General features: G+C 35.6%; 1 protein-coding gene across 1 annotated transcript in view; it reads left to right on the top strand.

Annotated features, from left to right (window-relative positions):
- Positions 1-408: 408 nt before the first annotated feature.
- The window catches only part of PPP1CB (protein phosphatase 1 catalytic subunit beta), a 67,585-nt gene continuing 48,113 nt past the window's right edge, over positions 409-19,880 (top strand). The window contains exon 1 of the mRNA XM_031951324.1: positions 409-633. Coding sequence (XP_031807184.1) covers positions 582-633 — 52 coding nt within the window. The 5' untranslated portion in view covers positions 409-581. The remainder of the gene's footprint in view (positions 634-19,880) is intronic.

The following is a 19,880-nucleotide window of genomic DNA, read 5'->3' as shown; positions in this document are numbered from 1 at the left end:
CTGAGCCTCCGAGACGCTGGCGTCGTTGCTGGAGAGTCGGCGCGTTGTAGAGGGAATGAGAGCCCTTCTCACCGGCGCGGCGCAGAACATTTAGTGCGCTTGCGTGATGGGAGAGGAGCGAAGAGGCGAGGGAAGAGAGTTGCGCTTGCGCAGAAGCAAGCTCCGCTTTGGGGGTGGGAGGCTGCCGGGCCTGGGTTGCGGCTGCGGGTGGGGCCCGGCGCGGCGCTGCTGAGTTCTTCAGAGCTGGGCGGTGCCGACGAGGAGGAGCCTGGCGGCTGTGGCAGCGCTGGTGGCTTGTCCCTGACGCGGCTGCTTTCGTGGGCGCTCCTTCCCCCCCCTTTCTCTTTCACTTATTTAATTATTTATTTTCTGTCTCGGTGTGTGTGGGTCTGTGGGGGGTGGACGTGTCCTGCTCCGTGGGGCGGGGGGGAGGGAAAGGGGGAGCCGGGGCCGAGCTCAAAGGGGTGTGATTCGCTCGGGAGCGCGGGCCGCCCGTGCCGTCGTCACCGCCGCCGTCACCGTCACGACCGCCGAGAAGCCCTTGTTCCCGCGGTCGGGAAGGAGATTCGAGCGTCTACAAGATGGCGGACGGGGAGCTGAATGTGGATAGTCTAATCACCCGGCTTCTGGAGGGTGAGTACGGGCGGGACAGGAGCGGACACCGGGAGCGCCGCTGCCTCCTCCCCAGTTCCCCGAGTCCCCGGGGATGCGAGGCAGGATGGTGGTGGGGCTGAGCGGAGCCCGGACCATGGCGTGACACCCCCACCTCCCAGCCACCGGGGACGCGGCCTCCCGCGGGGTAGAGGGGCTCTGGGTTGTAGTCCTCTCTGCGGGAAGCCTGGCGAATTGGCGGGGCTGCTGGGGGGAGGGGAGGGATCGGCGCGGTGGGAGCGCGGGCCCCCTCCCTCTCGCTTCCCCGCCTCCCCCGGGGGGCGGGGAGAGATTGGAGCTCAGGGGCTTGCAAAGAACCCCCCCCCCCCCCAACCCCCGGAAGGGAGAGCGACGAGAACTGACTCCTCGCTTTTACTCCGGGGTGGAGGACGAGAAGGAACAGGGTGTCCCCGGGAATTCCGGAGACTCACAGGTTGTACGGATAAATCCGGTATCCTGGTCTCTAGAAATTGACCTTTGGTGACTCTTTCCTTCCTTTGTACCCGGGGTTCGGTTGATCTCCCTCCTTTAAGCGTTTGAATCTGCTTCTATTTTCGGGACACTTGCCGAGGGGTAAAATATTGATAAAGAAGTGAAGGGGGTTGGGAAGAGTTGAGTAGTCCAGATTTTATTAAAATATCTAATAGCTTAGCTAGATTTTAGAGTTTGGGCGTTTGGGATTGCTCCCCTCTTTTGGACAGATGGGAAAAGAAATCAGCATTGAAAGTCTTAATGGAGTATCTTCAATAAATAAAGAAGAAATGGTGGAATTGGGGTGTGTGGCTTCAGTGATTCAAATGAATTAAAGTTACTTTTGTGCAATCCAAGTCTAATTAGTATTGTGTAGAAATGAAAAGTAGCTTCCCTCCCTTTTTTCTTAAGGATTTCAGGTAATAAATTTCATTGACTAAGTTTGAGTTCTGAGTCATGTAGTTTTTAAACCCTTTTTCGTGAAGGGGTAGTGAAGAATAGGTTTTTTTTTTTTAATTATAAAACATAAAAAAGTGAATTGTAGGTTTCATTTTCTTTACTGCCTTGGTCCCCCTAACATCCCCCCCCCACACACACACATAAAGAAAAGTACCCAGAAATTTCGGTAATTAATTACTTTGCGTGTTATAGTAGAAAAAACATTTTTATGCTGAGAATGCTTTTCTCAGTTAACCATACCGGGATGTATTTTGGCATCATCAACTGCCCTCATTTGTTTGTTTTGTAAATTACATGAAAACAGTTGTTACAGTTGAAGAAATACTACTTGCTTTGAGGTTTATTTTTTTTTCTTTTTGGAAAGTTCCTTTTTGCAACCTGTTTGTATCCAAAGAACTGATTAATTCTGTATATTGTATCCATTGTATGACTAAGTGTATTAAATCCAGAAGTAAAGTCTGTAACAATTTATTGCTTAAATAGGAAACAAAGTTTTATCATGAACTCTTTGCCTTTTCCTCTATGCTGTCAGTTAGTTATATCACTGGGAGGCCCCCTGGTGCCTATAGTAAGTGTTAACTTCTTAACGGACTTCTAACGCGTCTGAAAATTTTTGATGTTGAAGTCTTTCTGTTGATTTAAAGGACTTTGATTTAAAAAAAAAATCAATGAAAGTAAAGTAATTTGGAAAAATAGGTATGTCTTCTATAGAAGGTGTTGAGCTATGAAATTACCACAGTCTATGATAAAGAGCTTAATTCATTTCTTGACATTGGCTACTGAGAGCATAACAACATAAGCCTGAATCTCCAAATATTCAAACTCACTGTATTGTGAAAAAACCCCTTAGAACTAGGACTCTGGAAACAGGGATTCTTGCCTTTTAGAGTTAAAGTGAATTTTATTAATCCTGGGGGCAGTCCCTAATATGACCGGAATTTACTAAGTATGTGACAGTGAATAAGTCACTAGCTCTTTGTGCCTCTTTCTTATTTGAAAAATGAAAATAAATTTTAAGTTGCCCACCTCGTGCTATTGGGAGGATCAAGTAAGATACAAATTAAGAAAACACTGGAAACTAGAATATATTATGTATGTGTCGGGTATTGCCTGTGGTTAAAAAAAATGTATAATACACATAAAATCCATTTTAAAAAGCTCAACTTTCAATGTCCATATTTTAAACAAGTTGGATCAATAAATTGATGTAATCAGGTATTGCTTTTAAGTTAGATTACTGAGTTGGAAAAAATATCAGAATTTTACTGACCTCATAGGGGATCACTTTTGGTATGATTTCTGAGTTTGGGTTTGGACTTTAAAAATATAAATTTAACTGGACTTGTGATCTCATTGATATAGGAACTTTGCACTTAAATCATTTTAAAAGTCTTATTTTTTTTCTTATGTTAATATATTTTGTTATGGCATGGTCCAATTATTATATTTTGCTAATTGACATTTTGGAACATCTTTTTGAAATTCACTTGCATTTTGGTATGATGCTAGAGTTATGAAAGTTCATAATTCTTAGAAGGAAAAAGTGAAACTGAAAAAATCATACTGGGGCTATTTATATTTTTTATGTGGACATGTAAGTCAATCACTAGTTTAAAATAAACATTTGAATTTCTCTTTTACTTAACCCTTAGAATATGTTGTAATGAAGAGAGTGATAGATTTGGAATTAGACTTGTATTTAAATTCCACCTCTTTTATAAGATGTGCACAACTCAGTCACACTCTTTTTCAGCCTCTCTTCATCTGTCAAATGAGGTGGAACTCAGTGACCTCTAAATTCCCATCCAGCTCTGGATAATAGGATCCTAATTTGAAATAAGACTTTGCATTTTCTACACATAGGAAGAAAAATAGCGATCTTGGCCAAATGGTAATTATACTTTATAGTCCTGATTTTTTTCCCTTCTTTTTTAGCCTGACTCACTTGTAGATATTTATGATTCATTTTATATGAATTTGTCTATTTTAGAGATTCTTAATCACATACCATCAGTGTAATTCATTTCAAAGGGCTTTTAAATCCTCTATATAAAAGACATTTTTTAGTAGATTTATATCTAATACATATTAGCATTTTATTGAGACCTTATCTTCCCAGTACATATTTCACCCTTTTTGTTTGTTCAGCACTGATACTTTTTACCAATTAATTTCTGGTGATGATTCTACCACCAGTCTGATCACTTTTTTTTTTTTTTTTTGGATTTTCATAGGAAGAATTCTTTACCTGAACTTGCTAGCTTTATGTACCACATATACACAAATCGCAAGGGACATTGAACTTCATTTGAGGGAATCACTATCCATCTAGCTAATTTAGATGCCTATAGGCTTCACCTTTTTTTTTTTTTTTTAAGCCTGGAACCTCCTAATGAGGAACTTCCTCAAATGATGCAGATAGGTCCTCATCTTCTTTGCCACTTATTGTTTTAATAACCTGGGGCACTTAAGTAGATTGTCCTGGATGTGGAGGAAAGGACTTGAAAGTAGGTTTTTCAGAATGGAGGCCAGACTATCTTTGCCTTTCCCATCACTCCAATACTCTCAGACCTGACTTGTCTTCCAGCTTTATTGCTCAAATAAACAAAAAATCCTGCTTCTTACTTTCCAATGGCTTCTATATTGTGTGTTTGAGACTTTCTCTCTCTCTCTCTTTTCTTTTCTCTCTCTCTTTTTTTTTTTTTTTTTTTTTTTTGGGTAACTTGTTAAGAATTTTAAAATCTTATTTTTAATTGATAACTTGTTTTATATTATTAAATTATATATTACAAAATTAAATTTTTTTTACATTACTATATTTGTACCTAGCTATGTAACAAAGAATAAAAGATAAAATCAACCAACACAAGCCAGTTTCTGATGGTATGTGCGATATTCCATACCTGTTGTTTCTTCAGCCTATGTAATGATAAGAAAGGTGAAGCAATTTTTTCAGCTCTTCTTTGAAACTGATCTTTGTTATTGAGATTACATGCAGTTCAGTTTTGATTTTTAGTTTTTAAAATTTACAAGATTGTATATAGTGTTTTCCTAGCTCTTCTTCACTCTGCATTAATTGATACTTCTTTTTGTGTTTCTCTGAATTCCTTTTGTATAGCTTCTGCATCACAGTAATGCTTCATCACATTCATGTACCACAATTTATTTAGTCATCTTGCGTTTTGTTTACAGTTCTTTATTTCTACATAAGTGCTGCTATGAATATTTTGGCATGTGGAGTGCCTTTTTATCTTTATATTCTTGTGGCATATTTTGGCTAAAAACAAGTTTTCCAAATCAAAGGGTAAGGACATTTATTCACTTTAAAAACACAATTCCAAGTTGTTTCCCATATTGGTTTGAAAAGTTCACAACTTCATCATCAATCTATTTACTATGCAGTCTTTAGCTCTTCTTAAATTGAAGAGAGGTTATGGTTTAACCACCTAGTCATTTGAGAATGGGTTTGAAGTCCTCATTGGACATGAAATTGATATAGTACACAGCTCTTTAATGTTCTCACATATGTTTAGAATAAGGTTTTGGTTCTTTTAGCTTTATAATAAAATTAGACTTAACACTTGAATATGATTTCGTTTAAATGTTTAGGACGGGATTTGGTTTTTTTTAGCTTTATAATCATTAGACTTACATTTGAATATTATAACATGGCCTCATTGAAAAATTGGCCTTACATGGAAATTTTCCTAAATGTGAGAATTAAATTAAAATTAAATTTAAAATTGTATATTTTTAACTCAATAGTTTTTATAAAAAATAGCTTGGGTTTTTTTTTTTAAGACAAACCGTTTTCCATCTTGCACCTTATTTACTCATTTTGAATGTAAATGTATAGACAGAGATGCCATTGCTTGTGACCTTGCAGTAAAATGGCAGGCTAAGCAAATAAAAATGTGTTTGGAAATCTAGTTCTGTGTATGATAAGAGAATAGAATTTTTAAAAAGAAAACATGAAATTACTTCAAACACTTTACATTTTCTGATTAAATCTTTCGAATTATGGCTTCTTTTTTAGGGGTTTTAGTCCCTTTTCCCTTTAAAAAATTTTTTAATAAAATATCATTGTTCTTGTAGGAATGATGGGGAAAGATGGGCTTGCTGATAGTATAGTTCTTTGGGTTCAAAATTGATTAAAAGGCTAGAGTTGGAGCAGTCATTGTGGTTTGGTGTCAACTTGGAAAGTGGTCTTCAGGGAAATGATCTAGAAATGGAGCATTGTTGCTGTTCAGTATTTTGATTAGCATTTTGGATACTCATCCATCAGTCATTTTTCAACCTCTTGTGACAAATAAAGAATTGAAATTATCAGATATAGAAACTTTGGTAATTTGTACTGTAGTTTATATTATTAGTCTCCCTTCTCTTTGCAATGGAGAACTGGGTTTTTGCTTTCTCTACTGCCTTAATTGATTTTTTTGTTTTGTAACTCAAAAAGTTCAATTTCCTTTTAATGACATTTTTTTTCTTCCTATCTTCTCCTTCACATAAGGAACTTCTTATCAAGGTGACTCTAATCTGTCAAAGTTTTAACTCGACCATTTTTAGCCAGCTGGCCCCATGATTCTCCCATAAAGCCTTCTCTTGTCTCCCCATTTGGAAATAGTTCTTTATTGGACCTTGACTAGCATGTGTTTTTTATTCAATTATGATTTGTAGTTATTTTATATGTTCCCACTAGATTATAAACTCCTCTGAGATTACTGATCTCCATGTTTCCTTTGTATTTAGCATAATATCTTTCCATATAAGGGCTTAATAAAGGTAAGAAGAAAAGGGAGGATTGCTGTAGTTTCTGGTTTTCTTATACTTGGATCAATACCTTGGGATCCTTGGTTCGGGTCCACTGAAGTAGATGGCAAAAGTGAAAACTTTTGGTTTTTAGTGGTCAGTGCATCAAGGACCTATTACAGATTGAACTTTCAGAAAGGTAAAGTAATATGCTCAAGGTCAGACAAGTAGTATGTCAAAAGTAGCATTTGGCCTCAGCTCCTTGACTCAAAAGTCACTATCTACTGTGCCATGCTTAATCTCTCTGTTTAGCATGTTTAATATGCTGTGTTCCAGTTCTTAATGAACTTTTATTCTATTAATTTTTATCATATTTTAAAAAATTGAATGGAAAATTCTTGGTATGATGTGAATCTAAGGTATACATGACTCATACCAGCTAACCAGGGCATCACTACTCCTTGTTGGTACTTGTCAAAGAAAAGAGAAGAAATAACCAAACCTTCAATATTGAATTTACCAGTCTTTAAATATAAAGGTTACATGAACTTGGGTTATATGAACAAAACATGAAATGATAGTTCATATAAAAATAATTTAAAAGTGAATTCACACCCATATGTTATCAGATCTTCATTCAAAATTACTATAGAATTCAGAAAATATTGTGCATTAATGTATACTCAGGACTTATATTTAACTATGACACTCCTTATAGAAATAAATATTTAAATAATTGGACAGACATTTCCTCTTCATGCTTGAACCCAGCCAGTGTAATAGAAATGACAATAATGCCTACACTTATGTACAGATTTAGTGTTCTGTCAAATAACTTACCAAAGAACTACTTGATAGAACTTGAAAATATTTCAGTTCATTTAGAGAATAAAATACAGAATCTTAAGAGAAATATGGGGGGAAAATAGAAAGGAAAGGATCTCGAAGTTTAAAGCAGTCATCTTGAAAACTACTTGATACTGGTTAAAAACTAGAAAAGTATAATCTACTAATAGACTAGATGAATCTAATCCAGGAACAGTCAAACATAAGTGTTCATTCAACACAAGCAAGCTGCTGAGAAGGTTGGTAAGAAGTATGTAATGAATTTATACCAAATACAGTAATTGGCTCCAAATATCTGTACCTGTCAAAAGATCAAATAATTTTTTAAAGATATAAGAAATGATACTATGGTTTTAATGATAAAATGACAAGATACCTTTCACAATTGATGAGGTGAAGATTTAAGCAGTGTCCAAAGCTGACCACGAAAGATTTTTTTCAATAGTATTTTATTTTTCCAAATATATGCAAATGTAGTTTTCAATATTCACCTCTGCAAAACTTTGTGTTCCAAATTTTTTTTCCTACCCATCCTATCATATCCCCAAGATAGCAAGTAATATAATATAGGTTAAACATGTGTAATTGAAAAATTGTTTTGATTAAATTAAAAGCTTTTATAAGCATTAAACAACATAACTAAAAAAAAAAAAAAACTTTGCCTTTGAGGGGCAGGATATTTACATCAGTTCTTTCTTAAAACAATCTTTATATCATCAAACCTCTAAGGCCCCTCTCTAGGGGTCATGGGCAGCCTCACCTTGTCATGCCCTATCAGAAAACCCTGAGGTTAAATTTTTCCTATAAGTCTATTTCAGGCAGGCCCAGGCCATTGCTGATGCCTTCTTTTTGTGTTAGTCCACCATGGCACTCTGCCTCATGATGACTTTCCTCTTACCCCTCTCCCATGGCACATGGTGATTCCTAGCCCCAGCATGCCTTTTGGTGGCTCTCCTCTCTTCCTTATCGCTAACTAACTCTTTGGGGTGCTAAGTCCCTTTCAGGATTTAGCTGCCAGTTGAGGGTATGCCCCAGACTTGTGAGATGTTTCCTTTCTCCTGGTAAATGGCAAGTTCTACTAGGGAACTTGCGCTTTCCATCATTAATTATTAAAACTCTTTTTATGCTCTCCCCACTTTATTTCATATTTACCATTCCTGATGTCTATTATAAGCCTACATTTTGTTTGTAACCTATTTTAAAGAAATCTACTTTTTGCCAAAAAAAAAAAAAAAAATCTTATATCCAGATATTTAGGGAACTGACAAAAATAGATTAACTCAAAAGTCTTAGTGATTAGTGCTTAGACACTGTATATAAAATAGAATACTTCCTTAATAGATAAGTGGTCAAAGGATTTGAACAGACAATTATCAAAGGAAGTGAAAACTATCGATAAATATGAAAGAATACTCTAAATCACTAATGAAAGTAAAGCAATAAAATAATTCTGAGATTTCATCTCATAATTATCACCAAAGATAATAAAAAGTGGTGAAACAGAAACACTAACATTTTATAGGTAGATGTGAATTGACCCCATCCATTCTGGAAAAAAATTTGTGATTATTCAAGAATCATCACTAAACTTAACAAATTTTGGCACAGTCATCTCACTACTGGGCATATATTTCAGGAAGATCAGTGACAAAAAGAGAAGTCTGTTGGTAGATATAATTGACTCCTTTCCTCATGGTATCAGGTGAAGCAGATTAAAACCTCTAACCTTGTGACTTCGTTATGTCACTTGGGTTCATTGTGAAGTCTAAGTTCCTGAGCCAGTGCAATAAAGGTGCTCCTCTAGAGCATAGAGTGCATTATCTTTGAGACCCCAGTTCAGTGATAGTTGAGAATAGAATTCAAACAACAGTACTGTTGCTTTTGGATGTGAACTTTTTCAATGGCTTTCCACCTTGCCTCTTCATCTCTGGCTTCTTTCAAGGTAACTAGCATTCCATTTTCTACAAGAATTCTTTCTTGATTTCCCCTTAATGCTAATGCCCTTCCTGTAAGATTTCTCCAATTTTTTCCTTATATAGCTTAATTGTACATGCTTCCCCTTCCCACCCTGAATTCCCCCACCCTCCCAGCTCTTTGAGAGGAAGAACTGTTCTTGCCTTTATTTGTATCCCCTATTGCTTAGTACAATGTTTAGCACATGGTAAATGCTTGTTTACTTGACATTAGTGCATGGTGTCCATGCCTGGAATGCACTCCCCTCTCTCTTCCACCTTTCATTCTCCTTATTTGAAATGCTGGTTCTTCAAATTCTAGCTCCTTTTCCTCCATCATGCTTTTCCTTATTCCCTCTGGGTGACAAGTTATTTCTTCCTCAAATTTTCCTGGATCACTTTGGATCTTTCCTTTGTTATTTTGTATCCTACTTTTTTGTGTACATGTTAAAATATCCTATTTTAAATTATAAGATCTTTAGAACAAAGAGTAAATGTTTATCATTGTTTCCCCAGTGCCTATCATGTAATGGGCACTTAATAACTTAACAAGGGCATATTATAAATGACTTTTCTCACAACAACCCTATAAAATATGATCCAAAAGATGTGGAAAATGAGGCTCTGAAGACTAAGTGATGAATTTTTTTATCTGCAGGGAATGTGAGCACCTGTTTGACTACTAAGGTTCAGCACTTTTTTATTATATCATTCTCATCATGCCTATCAGGAACAGAGATATATACCTAGAGATACATATTGTAATCAGTAGATGTTATTAAAAATCAAGGTAACTAAGAATTTTTAGTTGAATTGGAATGATTATAACTTTGAGACATGGAAGTTCTGACAGACCATTTATACTGTTTTCCCCCTAATTTTTGGAATAACCCTTCTAAACTGTGTAAGTATAAAATAATTTTATAAATATAAATTGTTGCCCCCCCAAAATGATCTTTTTTTTATAGGAAAGGAGAGATCTGAAAGGTCATAAGTTAAGAATGTTATTCTAAAAGCAATCCTTTAAAAAATTTACTCAAACTGGAAATATTCTTACCTCTTAAACACCCTTTACTCTCCTCCTCCCCTCTTTTTGGGGATAGGTCTGAATGAGTTTTAAACTGGTGTTATAAATGAGTTAGATCTTTACTTAGGGATGGGGTAACGTTTCAGATTATTTGGCTATTTCCTCCTTCCTTTCTTTTCTTTCTCTCCTCACTTATTTTTCTCTTTCCTCAGTAGAATATATAGAACTGAAAGTCCATTGGTATAATGGAAAGGGTACTTGTTTTGGTGTGACAGGACCTGGGTTTTAACTTTAGCTCTACCACTTAACACTGTGACTTTGGACAAGTAACTATACCTGTTGTATGCAGTTTCCTCATCTGTAAAATCTGGACTTTTTTTTAAATGACTTTGGGGAGAAAGGTCTCTGTTGTACTTATTGAATAGAATTTTGTATTTTGATTTCAGAAATGAACAAAGGAGGGACTACTTTTCAATAAAACTATTTAAAAAGTCTTACATATGTATTTTAATCCAAGTATATTATGCTCTTTGTGTCTCCTCAGTGCAATCTCAGGATGTTGAATAAATTATTTTCTCCATTATTATTTTTTTTTTTGGTTGTAACAAATAGTTACTTTCTAAAACTAAAATATGGCACTTTTCAAATGATTATCAAAATGGCATGGTAAAAAAAAAAAACACTTATAGCTTAAAATGATGCCTCAGAATTTAGCCTTCTCAGATTTGATCTTATTTGAAAAATGCATTTATTTTATTTCATTTTAAAGTGAAAGTTATGATGGTTTTATTCAATTCAATACTTACTGAATGCCTGTATTAAGTCCAACATATAATTCCCAAATTATTGCTATTAAATACTCCTTACTTGTTATTTAATTGGCTTTCTCTCATTTTTGCCATGTTGGTAAGAACTTGATGATCTTTCAAAGAATAAGCTATAAAGCAGATATTTGTTTAAAAATTTGAATGTTGATCACATCTCCAAAATGTAGTTCTGACTAAAAATACAGAGAAGAGGTTAAAAAATAGTTCATCACTATTAAATAGCTTGTATTTTACTTGGCTAACTAGAGTATTTTTTCACCTTGCTAAACTAAAATCTCATTCTTCAAATCTCCATCTCATCTATTTTTTTCTATGTCCATTCCTGCTCCATTCTTTTCATTTACCAGTTTTTTAAATGTACTTTAAATTTAAGTGAACATTTAAATGATTTAAGTATCACTAGACATTTCAATTCAAAAAAGATGACATATTACATCTATTACATACCCTTATTTTAAAAATATGTATTAATTTTAACACAGGAATAACAAAATTGCCCTGATTATCGTATTTCCTTCTGAAGTTCTTTTTTCTTCTAATTTCTTCTGTACTTCTACTCAAAATTGCTCCCATTCAAAATCTTGGATGAGTGTGTGTATAAAAACTTTTTATACCTGCCTTATTGATTTAATATTGTATTCACCACAATGACTTTTCCAAACCATATCATCTCTTAATCACCTTATGTCTTTATTGACCCCTGTCAATTTAGAGGACTTCACTTATTAAATACGTCATGAAAAGTAATAAGGCCATTCACTCTTCTTCACACATCATTCAAGTATCATCCCCTAATGTTTCCTTCTTCACCTTGTCTCAGATGAAGTACTATTTGCCCAGTTTTAACCCCTCTACATGCATCTTTGATCCCATCTTCTCCAGCAGGTTGCCTGCTTTATGATTCCATTCTTTCTTTTTTATCCTCAATCTCTTATCTAATAGTTCCATCTCAGATGTTTACAGATTTGCCCATCCTTTCCCTAAAACAACTACAACCTTCATTTGATTCGACTACAAACCTCACTTGATCATCTTTTCTAGTTATCATCTTATATTCTTGTCTAGATTAAACTCTGAGAGTCAATATTTGCTATAGTATTGCATAGCATAGCATAGCATATATAATGGTGCCCTCCTTTCATTTTTCTCTAAAACAGGGCTTCTTAAAGTTTTTCTCTCCTTGACCTTTTTTTCACCCAAGAAATTTTTACATGAACATAGATACATAAAATAGGTATGAAAATCAAGTGTTTAGTGATAATAAATCATAATTTTGCAACTTTCACATTCAGTTATGAGACTCCATATGGGATTGCAAACCATAGTTTAAGAACTATCCTTTTCAATCCTCATCCTTGATCTCTATAGCAACCTTCATAGCTGATCACCAATTCTTGGGTGCTCTCTCCTCTCTGGATTTTTATATAAAATTACTTGTTATCTTTTCTCAGTCTCCTTTGTTGGATCTTCATCTGTGGTCATATCCACTAATTATAACTGCCCCTGAGATCTGTCCTGATTTTTTTTCCCCCCCCACTGGGTAATCTCATAAGACTCATGGTTTCAATTATCATTTTCATGTGTGTAATTCCCAGGTTTATGTCCAGCCTTAGTCTCACCATCTGCCTTTAGAATGTCACAATTGCATATCCTCTATGTATCTCAAATGCAGCCTGCCCAAAACAACTTATTCATTCTCTTCTCTCCTTCCCCCATTCCTTCCTCTCCTATCCTTTCCTTAACTTTTCTTTCACTGTCAAAGGCACTAACATTCTCCCAGACATATAGTCATAGTGTCATCCTCAATTCACCCCTCATATCCAATATATTGTGAAACCTTGTTATTTCTATGATCCCAACATCCCATATATGTGTCCCTTTCTCTTTACTCACATATCTATCATCTTCATACATGTCTCTATTACCTTTCTCTTGGACTATTACAGTAACCTTCCAATTGGTCTTCCTGCCCTCAACTCTCTTCCTACTCCATCTTCTATTCAGCTGCCAAAGTGATTTTCACAAAGTGCACACATGATCATGCCTGTACCCTATGAGTCAATTCTAGTTTATGATTAAATATAAAGTCTTTTGTCTGGCAAACATTCTTCACAATCTAGCCTCTTCATTCCTTTCCAGTTTTAGCTGTTATATAATGTGCTTTCTGTTAATTCCTTGAATTTTTTTCTTTTTGTCCTCCATGTCTATCCTTCCTCTTTCCATTCCTGGCTTCCTTTGCTTCCTTAAGATTTAGCCTTCAATATTGTACATACATATTTATTTGCAAATTGCCTCCCCCATTATAATAGAATGTAAACTATTTGAGAACAAGGACCTTGTTTTTGCCCTTTTTCTCTTAGTATTCTTCATATTTAGCACAGTACCTGGCACATAGAAAATTCTTTAAAAGGTTGTTGATTAATAAGTGGAGTACCTTCCTAAAGTTTATTTTTTCAAAAAAGTCAGTTTTCATTGATATATGTTGTTTTTTGTTTTTATTGTCATAGTTTCCATTCTTATCCCTCCCTATCCTAGAGAGACACCTTATATATCAAATTGTGGTTTTAAGACAAAAAAAAAGTAGGGGAAATGGCACAACTGATCAATATATTGGGAAAAGTCTGAAAATGTGTGATGTACATGGACTCCTACCTCTGTAAAGGGGTAGGAGAGTATCTTTTCATCTCTTTCAGGCCATCCTTTTTTTTTGCAATTTTACCTTTATTTGTGTTCCCATTTATTTTGTTGTCAGTGTTTTCTTGGTTCTGCAAACTTCACTCAGTTTATATAAACTCTTTCCATGTTTCTCTATAGTTACCTAATTCTTCTTAAAGTACTACAGTATTCCATTACAGTCACGTACCACAGTTTGTTCTTTGCTGTCACAAAGTGTAATACTGTGATTATTTGTGGGTTTGGGGACTTTCTTATACTTTTTTGGGGGACAGTTAAGTCATTTTATTACGAAGGCCAACATGTTAACAAATTTAAAAGGATGGTCTTTTGGCCATCTCTTTTAGAACAAAGACAATTTCATCAAAAGTTTCTTGGGACTTAAGAGGGGTGAGACAAAAAAGGAAAAATGAGTGGTGCTTGACAAAAAATCAAAAGGAGCAACCCCCTTTGATAAGTAAACCTTATAACTTCTTATTCCTTACGGCTTCTCTGGAGTATAAAATACGTAGTAATGAAATTCTTGGGTCAGATATGGACATTTTCTTTATTTGCATAATTCTAGTGTGCTTTCCAAAATGTACAGTCATAGTTCCATCTGTAATGCACTACTAGTGAGACTTATCTTCCCACACTCCCTCTAACATCAACTATTTCCATCCTTTGTCATCTTTACCAATTTGCTGACTGACTTCAAACTTGAGAATTATTTGATTTGCATTTTACTTGTTAGTGGTCTGACCATTCTTTCATATGGATGTTATGTTAATAATTTGCAATTTTTTTTTTTTTTTGGCTTGATAGTTGTGGTTGCCCAGGGTGAAACAAGTAAGTGTTAAATGCCTAAGAACACAGTTAAGTGTCCAAATTCAAGTGGATTTGAATTCTGATCCTCCTGACTTCAGAGCTAGTACTCTATCCACTGCCATCTTTGCCCCTAAATTGCTGTTCTTATGACAATTTTTTGTTCATATTCTTTAATCACTTATCTAAGGGAAAATGACTTTTGTTTATGTAAAATAGACATAATTTACATATGTAATGATGTGTATGTCTTAATTATTTGTAGATCTTAGCAAACTCTTCTCAGTTTTAATGTTATATCCATTTAGAATGTATGGTTTTGATCTAAGCTTAATTTCTCCTGTACTGCTTTCCAGTTTTTACAGCATTATTTAAAAAAAAAGAAATTTAAACCGAGTTCTTTCCTAAGAAGTTTGTGCTTGATTTCCAAAAATTGGGCTATTGAGTTCTGAGTTCCATTATTTCTGATTCTGTTTTTCTAGAATTTTACCAGGAACTATATAATAACAGCAGCAGTAGATGCTAGAAACCATTTCTCCTTTGGGTATGGATTTATCTTGATCTGAAGAACTGTCAACTAGATTACAGTTTTGTTATCTTGACCTAGCTATTGTTAGAGATTAGTTCTGGAGAGTCTAGACATGGTTGAATAGTTCAAGTAATCATTGAAGGTTAGGAACAACCCTGATGGTCAGACCTATATTCTGACTTTCAGGACTAAGTCATTGGCATTTTGGGTTTCCATACCATGAGTTGTAGGAGTTGATTAAATCAAAATGAATGAAAAATGGTTCTGCTCATTTCACTTAGCATCAGTTCATGTAAGTCTCTCCAAGCCTCTCTTCATCCTGCTGATCACACTGATTTTTGTCAGAGGTATGTAAAATATAGAGTAGATTGGGTGAGCTATTTATCTTGTGAAAGGATGTCCCTTGACATTGGAAGTATCAATTTCCACCAGGGTTTTGATGTGAGTTCACAGAAGTTAAAACTAGAGTTAACGAAAACTATCTATTGAGTTAAATGAAGGCATCCAACAAAAGCACTGCATTCTTCCCCATTCCCAAAGATGTCTTTTAAAAGCTATTTTATTAGGTATGTAGTCACAGTAGAAAACTACCCAATAAAGCTGTTAAGAGCCCATGAACACTGGATGCTGGTACAGCTGTTGATAGAGCGGGCAATCCCTTTTGAAAGCATTACTTTCAATTGCTAGTACAAAAAGATTGAGGCAATTTCTTATTGATAAGAATTAAGGAATTACTGAAGGAAGATTTCTTAGGTTATTTAAATTTTAAGTAACTGCTATTGAAGACTGACAAACTTCCTTGGTTCAAAGCTTCTTTAAAACTTGATGGTATTCTTTGTAGAGAATTTATCATTCCATTAGTGGACAAGTCGATATTTAAAAATTTGCAATATCTACAAACTGCAAATCCCAAATATGGTAAGCTATGCTATGTTTTACTCAATTTGATTTAGTCAGTACCTATATCTCATGACATATGCTCACCCTAAAATATCAATGCTTAATTCTGAAACTTAGAATATAGCTCTGACCAACAATGCTGTTTCTATACCCTTCAGTGATTCTTTAAGCTACTTAACCATGTCTAGACTTTATACTTAACCATATCTAGAGTTTCTAGATTGATGATTATGTATGTAACTCTGGGTGTATTTCTTAGTAAATGGGGCTGAGATAGTCAAGATTAATGAAAATTGCTAAGATAGCATCAAAGTGGTTTTCAAATCTCTAAAAACTCTCCCACCCAAAATTTAGACCAAAATGGGTCTGACAGCAAATAATTCAAGGGAGTACTATTTGAATGAAAAAAACCTTTTTTCTTACAAAATGTTCTGTGATGCTTTTTGTTTTTATATCATATTCATCTTTCGAGATAGCCATTCTTCCCTTGTAACAAAAATTTAAAAAAAAATAACAAAAAGTTACACAAAATAACTAACATACCCAGAATTTGGAATAGATGGACCTGTAGCGCCGTGATTCTTTTATTCTCTAATCTCCACAATAAAGGGTAGAAATGATTATCTTAAATTTTCTCTGAGACTAATTATAATTCATTATAATTGTTAGATGACAAAAATCATATATCAAGGGAAATTTACTTATTTGTTTTTATTAAATTTTTTTATTTTCAAAACATGCATAGATAATTTTCAACATTTACCCTTGCAAAACCTTGTATTCATTTTTTTTTCCTTTCCCCCACCCCCTCTCCTAGAAGGCAAGTAATCCAATATGTTAAACATGTGCAATTCTTATATGCACATTTCCACAATTATGCTGTACAAGAAAAATTAGATCAAAAAGAGAAAAAAACAAAATGCAAGCAAAAAACAGTTTTTAAAAAATAAAAAAAAAAATACTATGTTGTGATCCCCACTCAGGGACACAGTCCTCTCGCTGGGTCTAGATGGTTTTGAGGAAAAGTTATTAAAGAAGAATCTTAAGGAATTAGCTTAACCTTTCTAGACTGAAGTGGCTCCGCCCCTCATTGGAAAGAGTAAACCCTGAGCACAGAAATGAGAGAAGCTTTATAGTTGTTATCTTGGTGCAGCTTCCCCTTAAGGTCCTTTAAAAGGTTCTTCCTTTTGGATTACAATCTTTCTTATCTGCCCACTATCTGTTTCCTCCTAAAAACATATAAATATGTTCCCTTCCCTCATCATATATCCCATGTTCAAAAATGGCGAAAAACCCCTCATGACTGTTCTGTTTAATATTGTTAGCCTATTAAATAGGCACAGTAGTGATTTAGTCAGGTCATTGACCCCAACTAGTTTGGGCTGGATGAGCTATTCAGTTTGTAGTTTTCTCAAAACACGACTTTTTTTGATAGGCTGAATCTATTTGTGCCCTCCTAGTTTCCCAGTTTCCCCTTATTCTCCAGGCTTCTATTGATCACTTAATTGTTAACCTTACTTAACTGAAAATCTCTTGCTCAGTGATATCCTATACTGTCTTGAAGTTTGCAACACTGGAAACCTAACTCTTCAGTATTTCTCACATAATGAATCAGTAAACATTTATTAAATACCTACTGTGTGCTGAGTACCATGCTGGGGATTCAGAGATCAAGAGATAAAATTTTTTCTCAAGGAATTGATATTCTGTTGAGGGAGGCAACAAGCAAACAAAGCAAGCATATGTGGGACACATAGGATATAAGTAAATGAGTGGAGGCACAGAATTAAGAGAAGTTGAGAAAGACTTACTATAAAAGGTGACTTCAAAAAAGCCAGTGAAGCCAGGAGGCAGAAATGAAAAGGGAGTAAATTCCAGATATGAGAGACAACTAGAGAAAATGCCCAAAGCCCAGAAATGGGATATTTTCTTTATGCAACAGCAAGGAGGCCAGTCTCATTGCATTGAAGAATACATGGGAGTTAGAGAAAGTTGGATTGCAAAAAGACTGAAAAGATTGGGAGCTAGGAATGAAGGGCTTTGAAGATCAAGCTGAAGATTTTGTATTTGAATCTAGGGAACCCCTGGAGCATATTGGGTAAAAGGGTGACATGAGTGGATCTTGGGTGGAAATTTGGTCAACAATAGAGGATGGATTAGATTGGGGAAAGAGTTATGGCAGGCAGGTTCCCCCAGCAGGCTGGTGCTAGAGCCCAAGTATAGATGAGGCCCTTCAGAATGGTGGCATTGGTAGATAGGAGAATAAGATGTATTTAAGAGATGTTGTAGTAAAGGTGAAATCAAAAGGCCTTTACAACAGAGTGGATATAGGGGAAATGAGAGACACTGAGGGGCGCCTAGAATGACACCTAGGTTATGAGCTTGAGGGATGATGGAGATGGCCTGGACAGGAATAGAGCAGTTTGGAAGAGGAGAGGGTTTAGGAGGAAAGGTAATGAGTTCCATTTTAAACATGTTGAATTTAAAGTGCTTATTGGATATCTAGTCTGATATGTCTGAAAAGAATTAAGAGATGTGAAACAGATCCGCAGAGAGCTTATTGCAGGATAGGTAGATTTGAGAATCATCAGTATAGAACTACTCATTAAGTTTATGGAAACTAATGAGATCACTGAGGGGAGTATAAAATTATCCATTTATATAATCCTTTCTTCATTATTTCATATTTTTATAAGCTCAGTAATATGCCGTAACATTTATTTACCACAGTTTGTTTAGTAGTTCCTCGGTTCATTGGTGCCTATAGTGAACATAGATGCTGTTATTAGCCCCATTTTACAGATGAGGAAAGAGGCAAACTGGTTAAATGACTTGTCCACTAGTAAAAATCTGAGTTCTGATTTGAACTCGGGTATTACTCATTAGATTAAGAATGCCTTCCATTTACTTGAAAGCTCTCTGAGGGCTCACTGTCTAACCTCTTTTTGTATGTCCATTATTAAGCACAGTACCTGGCACATAGTTAGATACTTCAGTTGTTTTCCAGTTGTGTCTGACTCAATTGTGATACCATTTGAAGTTTTCCTGGCAAAGATAATTGCAGTGGTTTGCCCTTTCCTTTTCTGAATCATTTTACAGATGAGGCAAATACTGTTAAATGACTTGTCCAGGGTCACATAGCTAGGCCAGATTCAAACTCATGTAGATGAGTCTTCCTGATTCCAAGGTCAGTGCTGTATTGTGTGAAGACCGCATATTTTAAAACCAGCCGGAGTCAGGAATTCAGGTTAGGGGAAAATCGTCAATCTTTATTCTCAGTGAAGAAAGATCGGAGGTGGAAGAGAATGGGCGATAGCAATGTGTGCAGCTGAGTCAAGAAACTAGCTAGATCAGCAGTCACATGACCAGCAGCTACAAGCATAGAACCCAGGCTCAATCTCTCCCAGCCTCTCTTCCTGTCTCTCTGCCTCCACCCACCAAAATCTTCATTTCCTATACAACACATCAGGACTTGCACAGAGAGTGGGCGGGGGCATTCTTTATCCAAGCATGTATATTAATAGAGTATAGTCCAATTACTTATTTAGCCTCACGTGCTTGGGACCTCAGTACATCAACTCAAGCCTCAGCCCATTACAGTATTGCCCACCTAGCTGCCTCATAGTAGGCACTTAATGAATGTTAATTGATTTATTCCAGGCCCAGAACCCTACTGTCCATACTGTATGTGATTAATATGCAAATCGAGATATTTTATTTTTCTTAATATAAAGAAATTGTTATATACAAAAGGGATCTTTTAAATTAATCATAAAGTAATGCATTTAGTAGAACTGGAAGAAATTTTCTAGATCATATAGACCTCTTTGGATAGATGAGGAACTGAAATTAAGTGAGTTTATGATCCTCTGACTTCAAACATAGTCTATTTCATTCTGCTTTTAAAGGATGATTTCTAGAGTTGAAGGTAGGTCTCAAGAGGAGGTGCTACTTTTGGCTAAGATAGGGGTTTTAATTTTTTTGTGCATCGT

Source organism: Sarcophilus harrisii, chromosome 2 (assembly GCF_902635505.1).
Source record: "Sarcophilus harrisii chromosome 2, mSarHar1.11, whole genome shotgun sequence".
Lineage (NCBI taxonomy): Eukaryota > Metazoa > Chordata > Mammalia > Dasyuromorphia > Dasyuridae > Sarcophilus > Sarcophilus harrisii.
The sequence above is the reverse complement of the archived record's forward strand: the minus strand, read 5'-3'. Positions and strand labels throughout refer to the sequence as shown.